The sequence below is a fragment of the Suillus fuscotomentosus genome, assembly GCF_016647785.1.
Source record: "Suillus fuscotomentosus strain FC203 chromosome Unknown F5891scaffold_21, whole genome shotgun sequence".
Taxonomy (NCBI): domain Eukaryota; kingdom Fungi; phylum Basidiomycota; class Agaricomycetes; order Boletales; family Suillaceae; genus Suillus; species Suillus fuscotomentosus.
Genome location: NW_024539533.1, coordinates 307,312 through 315,275, shown reverse-complemented (window position 1 = coordinate 315,275; position 7,964 = coordinate 307,312). Strand labels below are relative to the sequence as shown.

The 7,964-nt window shown below is 47.1% G+C and overlaps 2 protein-coding genes across 2 annotated transcripts; one reads left to right on the top strand and one right to left on the bottom strand.

Annotated features, from left to right (window-relative positions):
- Nucleotides 1-710: 710 nt before the first annotated feature.
- On the top strand, nt 711-4,572 carry F5891DRAFT_1028565 (rRNA-processing arch domain-containing protein). Its single transcript, XM_041361480.1, has 10 exons — nt 711-1,084; nt 1,135-1,389; nt 1,443-1,556; nt 1,605-2,049; nt 2,095-2,796; nt 2,842-3,083; nt 3,133-3,504; nt 3,558-3,923; nt 3,975-4,175; nt 4,230-4,572. Exons 1-10 carry the CDS (start codon nt 779-781, stop codon nt 4,410-4,412), a joined length of 3,186 nt encoding a protein of 1,061 aa, XP_041227132.1. The 5' UTR covers nt 711-778; the 3' UTR covers nt 4,413-4,572.
- A 448-nt stretch (nt 4,573-5,020) lies between these two features.
- F5891DRAFT_1028561 (catalase-like domain-containing protein) lies at nt 5,021-7,350 on the bottom strand. The gene is made up of 9 exons (XM_041361479.1): nt 7,114-7,350; nt 7,007-7,065; nt 6,628-6,957; nt 6,395-6,574; nt 6,233-6,346; nt 6,030-6,179; nt 5,614-5,962; nt 5,433-5,558; nt 5,021-5,380 (listed from the first exon to the last, which is right to left on the bottom strand). The coding sequence occupies exons 1-9, from the start codon at nt 7,235-7,237 to the stop codon at nt 5,241-5,243; spliced, it is 1,572 nt and encodes a 523-aa protein (XP_041227131.1). The 5' UTR covers nt 7,238-7,350; the 3' UTR covers nt 5,021-5,240.
- Nucleotides 7,351-7,964: the final 614 nt, after the last annotated feature.

Here is a 7,964-nt window from a genome sequence, read left to right as displayed (position 1 = left end):
TCGCCGCCGCTACGATATTTTACTGCTGTTTTCAAAACAGTTGGCACAGCCGCCGCAACGCCACTTTTTCAGCCCTTTCGAATACCTACAATCAAACAATTGTTTCTCAACAACCACTGCTCCAAATGCTATGATTCTTTAACGAAAGATGATCTATTTTATGGTGCCCAGGGCATGCCAACAAAATTGGAGCAATTTGGCCACTACTTCGGTATATTGTTTTCATGGTGTTACTTTCTGCCTCGCACAATTTTCCAGCAAGAACAAGCAATCCTCTCCACCAACAGTCATTCAACCGTTCATTATCTATTGTGTCCTGAAGGCATAAAATTGAGAGCTTTTAGTGTGATTTCCATAACCTCAACCGTCCTAGTGACATGCTTGCAAGACAAATTTTGCACCAAATCTCTAGATTTCATTGTTGTGCCCTCGGGAAATGGTACCCAATGAACTCAGAAGTGATCATAGGTTGGGTGAAGAGCTTGTTGTTGCAGGAAATTTCGTCGAGTCAGAATGTAGCCTTATGAAAACAAGATACCGAAGTAGTGGCCAAATTGCTCCAATTTTGTTGGCATGCCCTGGGCACCATAAAATAGATCATCTTTCGTTAAAGAATCATAGCATTTGGAGCAGTGGTTGTTGAGAAACAATTGTTTGATTGTAGGTATTCGAAAGGGCTGAAAAAGTGGCGTTGCGGCGGCTGTGCCAACTGTTTTGAAAACAGCAGTAATAAGTAATTGAGCAAGCCTGCTAGCGCTTACTCACTGCAACATTCCATATGTCTACGCCTGACCTATTCTCATTCCTCGATGGGCTGCCTTCTGGGGATGAAGATAAAGTCGAAAATGTCCCCGAGCCGCGTCAACTCGACAAGAAAATAAAGCGTCGTGCCAGCACGGATCATCCGAGTGATCTCGCGGATGGCGACACTTCTGGCAGTTTTGCTTTCAAGAAACCCCGTGTATCATCACCTGTACCAGTTGTCGTAGATGAGTTCGAGACAGAGGCCAAACGTGAAATGGCCGCGAGTGGAGGGCTTACGGGGTCGGTCGAAGCTGGTTCGCGGCTGGAGCTTAGACATCAGGTATTGAACCAATCACTCGGATAATTTGCGTTGATCTTTAACTTTGCCAGGTCCGCCACCAAGTTGCCATACCACCAGGTTATCACTATGTGCCGATCGCGCAACATGTCCCTCCCAAAAAACCGGCAAGGGAATACAAGTTCACCCTTGATCCATTTCAGCAAGTCTCGGTATTCGCCATCCAGCGTAATGAAAGTGTTTTGGTTTCGGCGCATACGAGTGCTGGAAAGACGGTCGTCGCAGAATACGCCATCGCGCAATGCCTGCAAAACAAACAACGTGTTATTTACACTAGTCCGATCAAGGTGAGCAACAGTCTTGGTGTGTAATCATGAAGGAATAACCGGAAGTCTAACAGGCTTTGAGTAATCAAAAGTACCGTGAGATGCTCGCAGAATTCGGGGATGTTGGTCTGATGACCGGAGATGTTACTATAAATCCCTCCGCGACGTGCCTTGTAATGACTACAGAGGTATGCGTGGTTCATAGTCATCCTCTCACTGGCTCAGAGACTCTGCAGATCTTACGGTCAATGCTCTATCGGGGATCCGAGATAATGCGTGAAGTTGCGTGGGTAATCTTTGACGAAATTCACTACATGCGAGACAAAGAGCGTGGGGTAGTTTGGGAGGAAACCATCATCCTGCTGCCTGATACGGTTCGCTACGTTTTTCTTTCCGCCACTATACCGAATGCCATGCAATTCGCTGAGTGGATTTGTAAATCCCACGACCAACCGTGTCATGTTGTCTATACCGACTTCCGTCCAACACCGTTGCAACACTATCTATTTCCTGCAGGAGGTGAAGGTATCTACCTGGTCGTCAATGAGAAAGGAGAATTCCGTGAAGACAATTTCAGCAAAGCTATGGGTACACTTCAAGACAAAACCGGGGAGGACCCCGCCGACCCACACAGCGGAAAAGGTCGTAAAGGCAAGACGAAAAAAGGAGGCGAAAAGAAAGGTAGCTAATTTGTCTACATCTCGCCATCCGCCTAATCATTCCTAGGGCAATCCGATATCTCCAAAATCATTAAAATGATTATGCTGAAGAACTACAATCCTGTCATTGTTTTCGCTTTCAGCAAGCGAGAGTGCGAGGCTCTTGCGCTCACTCTGTCTAAATTCGAATTCAATTCCACAGACGAACAGGAACTTGTTTCGAATATTTTTCAAAACGCCATCGAAAATCTCTCCACAGAAGATCGGAATCTTTCCCAAATTTCCAATATTCTTCCGTTACTGAAGCGAGGCGTTGGGATCCACCATGGGGGCTTACTACCAATTCTCAAGGAAGTCATCGAGATCCTCTTCCAAGAGGGCCTTATAAAGGTTCTATTCGCTACGGAGACATTTTCCATTGGACTGAATATGCCCGCAAAAACAGTAGTCTTTACTGCCGCCCGCAAATTTGATGGAAGAGAATTTCGAAACCTCTCTTCAGGAGAGTACATTCAAATGTCTGGCCGTGCAGGCAGACGTGGTCTTGATGATCGAGGCGTCGTCATTATGATGTGCGACGAAAAGCTAGAGCCATCAGCCGCCAAAGGCATGATCAAGGGAGAGGCTGACCGGCTAGATTCTGCCTTCCACCTCGGTTATAACATGATCTTGAACCTTCTGAAGGTCGAAGGCATTAGTCCTGAGTACATGCTCGAGCGATGCTTTTTCCAGTTCCAGAGCAGTGCTGGGATTCCTGTTCTGGAAGATGGTGAGTGTTTTGATGTGTGATGTGAAACCACTAATTCCCGCTTAGAGCTGCAGAAGGAGGAAAAAAGGCGAGACGCTATCACCGTCCCCGATGAAAACATCGTCGCTACCTATTACGATTACCGTCAACAACTGGATCGCATGGCAGCGGATTTCCGCGAAGTCATTACCCATCCGAACTATTCGCTTCCGTTTCTGCAGCCCGGTCGCCTGATCAAGGTGAAGTATAAAGACTTGGACTTCGGGTGGGGCGTGGTCGTAAACTACCAGAAGCGTTTGCCACCAAAGGCCAGTATCCTCGTCGGACAAGTTTAATGGGACACTCATTCTTCTCTAGACATGGCAAAAACATCAGCTGGCCGATATTCCTGCCCACGAACAATACGTCCTCGACGTGTTAATGAACTGCAACGATGGTGCTACGCTATTGAAGGACAAAACGGTATCTACGCCCACACCAGGGGGGATACTCCCTTGTTTCCCTGGCAATAAAGGCTTGCCGCTCGTAGTGCCTATTTTCCTTTCTGCCGTGGACGCGATCAGCCACATCCGTGTCTTCCTACCGAAAGATCTTCGACAAGATCAAGCGCGTGATACTGTCTGGAAGAGCGTTCTCGAAGTGCAACGAAGATTCCCGGATGGCATTGCCCTTCTCGATCCTGTGGAAAACATGGACATCAAAGATGAGAAGTTTACAGCCCTAGTCAATGTAAGTCTTGGTCAATTACCAACGCATCGCACGGAATTAAATACTGTGGACAGAAAATCGATGTCATGGAGCAAAAAATGTTCTCAAATCCATTGCACAATGATCCCCGTCTCCCAGAAGTATACACGCTGTACGCCCAAAAGCAGGAGGCACAAACAAAGATACGGGATCTGAAAAAGCGTATTATGGCGACACACGATGTCCTGCAACTCGAGGAGTTGAAATACCGGAAACGTGTACTCCGTCGACTTGAGTGCACGAACTCATCCGACATCGCAGAACTAAAGGGCCGTGTAGCTTGCGAAATCAGCACTGGGGACGAGCTTCTGCTTACTGAACTTATCTTCAATGGCGTCTTCAACTCCCTACTCCCTGAGCAATGTGCCAGTCTACTTAGCTGCTTTGTTTTCACAGAAAAGGTATCCAGGAAGGTTTCGTTCTGAGTGCATTAGTTAACATCCTGATTTCAGAGTGAACACGTGACCAAGCTCACAGAAGAGTTAGCAGCGCCATTGCGCGTTATGCAAGAAATTGCGCGCCGAATAGCGAAAGTGTCACAGGAATCGAAATTACCGTTGGTCGAGGAAGAATATGTTGCGTCTTTCAAAGTCGAATTAATGGACGCCGTTTTCCAATGGTGTAGAGGAGCTTCGTTTTCCGACATTTGCAAAGTTTGTCAACGCTACCCTTCATCGTGAACTTACTAATTTATTGACCGGACGCAGCTGACCGATCAATTTGAGGGAAACCTGATACGTGTCTTTAGGCGCCTTGGTGAATTACTTCGTCAGATGGCTCAGGCTGCCAAAGTCATTGGCAACTTGGAACTTCAAGAAAAATTTCAGAAGGCATCTGAAATGCTAGAACGCCCTAATTCTGTCATTTTTTGTTCTTCCCTGTACCTGTAGAATCTATGATGCTCCAACCCTCACTTTCCTCAGGACGGGTAATTTCTTGCATGTCTGTCATGTTGATAAACCAGAACATTTGGGCCATTGTTTGCGGAAATCAGAAGCAGATATGATGATGGTTATGCAAAATGTTTGCGGGGACGAATTACACTGAAAGCTAAAATAAAAGCATGTGCAACCAATCTGGTGGTCAAACGATCGTGGGCAGGGTACTGTCATAACAATGGAGTTGCAACTGACAACAATATCAATGGCACGAGCTAAGCACCAATCCGCCACTTCCTAAGAACCCGCTACCATCTCTTACCTCCGCACGTTCATAGTTTCGCGCCATCGTGCATGCTGCATGCTGTGCCAAGTCACACCCAATTGCACTCTCTAGCTCCAGCCTGACTCATTATACTAGTAACTAATTCGATTCTACTACTTTCTAGGTCTAGGTTACTTTAGCTACAACGTCTGTTTTCGTCAGTTTTTGCTTTCCCTGTGTAAATCCTATTCATCTTTTTTTTCCTCTTAGAATTATTTTCACTAGGAACGCTACACCTATAGTTTGAGGACTAATCCATGTCCTGAGCCAATTCAGCATTACAGAACGGTTTTGAAGACTTCAATGAATCGTCCTTTACTCGTTCTCTATAGCGAGAAGATACAGCATCCTCCGTATCCTTAGCCATTGTAGATATATCACTTGTGCCGAGTAACCAAATTCTATACCGCTGATAGTGACATCGATATTCTTATTCCACTTTCCGGTACTAATACAATAAACGTGATAGCATGTTTGCATATTTGCTTGGATGATGACCTCGACATTTACAGCTTCTACGCAGCAGCACCGACACCATGCCTGAAGCGAACTGCCTCAGACGCAGGTTTGACAGCCAAAGGCTTGGCAGTGGGGGAACCGATAGCCTTGGCAATGCGGTCGGACAGAGATTGGTCGACAGATGCAAAGTAAGAAACTAGATTAACTTTAGTTGAGCAACAATATCTGGAGATCATATTTGAACGTACGAGTCCGGGCTCTAACTTCAGCGCTTTTGGCACCACCAAGGTGGCCAGCAATGTTGGAAACCAGGCGCGCCCTGGCTGCGTCATCCATTACATTTTGGTAGAGTGCGCGCGGTTGCTCGAAGTCAACTAGAAAATTCGTCATCGTCATCAAAGTCCAACAAACAGCATTTTGGCCGCCTACGCTCGGTGATCTCGCTCAAGTCCCAGAATGCTCCACCGACCCAGCTTTCATGCTGTCTGGCTCTCTCATAGTCTCTGGGTGTGCCATTTTTAGATCCCTTGTTGCTCAAGTATGTCAAGGGCGTAATGGAACTCTGATAATTTGGCCGGGCTCCCTGGCTGTTGAATGCCATAGCGCCATCGCGTTGGAAGTTGGCAACAGGAATAATAGGGGCATTGACAGGGAGCTGGTGGTAATTCGCGCCAAGCCGGTGACGGTGGGTGTCAGGGTAAGAGAACATTCGTGATTGAAGGACAGGGTCAGCAGAGGCCTCGAAGTAAGGAATCAAATGGCTGGGCGCAAAAGCAGCCTATTAAGAGTTATTTGAATATATCGATCAGCCCACATCGTGGCGGAATGAAATGGATTCCCATCACCTGTTCAATTTCAGCGAAGTAATTTTGCGGGTTCTCGTTGAGCACGAATTTTCCTACGGGGCGCAAGGGGTAGTCCTTGTGGGGCCAAACCTTTGTCAAGTCCAGGACATTGTAACGGAAGTTTTCGGCCTGCTCTGGAGTCATAGTTTGCTGGATTGAAGGTTTAATATTGAAGTTGAAGGCATAAATGATAAGTCACTGACAACGTAGACGGTCCAGGACGGGAATTTTCCAGCGTCTATGGTTTCGAACAGCGATTGAATACCATAATCGGGGTTGTCTGCGGACAAATTGCGAGCTGTAGCAGTATCAAGGACCTATGGAATACATTGGCAACAAATAGTTGAGTCAAAAGGCACACAAACCTTGAATCCGCCATCAGCAATACAGTGAATTTGGGTGTAGACCCATGAGCCGTCATCTTTCACGAGCTTGAAGGTATGGCCGGAATAACCGTGCATGTTGTGGTAGCCGTCGGGTATCCCGCGGTCCGAAAACAGTATCATGACTTGATGTGCCGATTCCGGGTTTTGGGACAGGTAGTCCTACGAGGAAAAATGTTTGGACTTGAACGCTTTGAAAGCGAAATGGATCTTACCCAGAACATGTCTGCATCTTTCAAGTGTGTCTGGGGGTCACGCTTTTGGGTGTGAATGAAGGGCGGGAACTTGGCGGGATCTCTGATGAAGAACACAGGTGTGTTGTTGAACACCCAGTCTAGGTTACCCTGTTCTGTTTTCAATTTCAGAGAGAAACCACGGGGATCGCGAGCCGTGTCGGCGGAACCACTTTCCCCACCGACAGTAGAGAAACGGGCGGTGATTTTAACTTGCTTGCCAACGTCAGTGAATAGTTTGCAAGAGGTGATGTCGCTGAGATCGTGGGTCGTTTCGAAATAGCCATGAGCACCAGCGCCTTTGGCATGAACCTAGTATATGATGGATATAGAAGCTTATTCATCTGAATGTCGCACTTACCACACGCTCAGGGATCCGTTCCCGATCAAAATGAGCAAGAAGATCGATGTGATGGAAGTCTAATATGTGGATCAGCATGAAAATATATATTAACTAAATCAACCAACCCTGAAGGAGGAGGGGTCCCACAGGACCAACACGTTCAGCAGCAAGGGGATGCGCTACGGCTGCACCATTAGAGGTGGTGTATACTGCGCCATCTGTAGCAGCGAAGACTTGCGGGGAGGGCATGATTGAGAGATGATGAGTGCTGAAGAGAAAGATGGGGATATGATTCGAGATGGAGAGTTGATTATAAGTACCCCTGGGAAGTGTCTTACGAATACGTAGATGATCACGCGCTCCGCTGCGCCCCGAGAATGATTCGAGCGCTCCGTTGTGCACCCATTAGGACTCAGCTGTGTTGTGCACACAAGAATAGTCCATCCGATCCGATAATGATGACACTTGGTCGACAAATGGCTTACTGCCCCTGTCACTCATATCTTGCCCAATTGCGCTACGAGGCAGTGGTTGATTAGACAACCATGGAAATGCAATTCCATTATTGGGAGAGCCTCGTGGAAAGATGCAGTTAGATCGTGAGTACTTGAGTACTTGATACACTCCCACGAGCGTTTTGACTGGAGTCTTGACCAGAGCTCGCACGGTCGCACCTGGGAGCCGCTTGTGAATAACCAATCAAGCTTGAGATTAAAAAAACAAATACCGTGATTCCCTCATCCTTACAGGTTGACGCCACGAGGTTCAGGAAACGTGTCTTATGCTTTAAAAGTCTACCTGATACTTGATGACACGGCGGCCTGACGCTTGACGTCCAAGAGCTTCTGGGCCACTATCGAAATATGACATGACTCAGGATTCCATTTTCCAGATAGCATTGATAAAACGTGGCATTGATCGACTGCGAACGCATCCCAGAGCCTCTAATCAGTTCCCAGAGAGTTACCCAACTCGT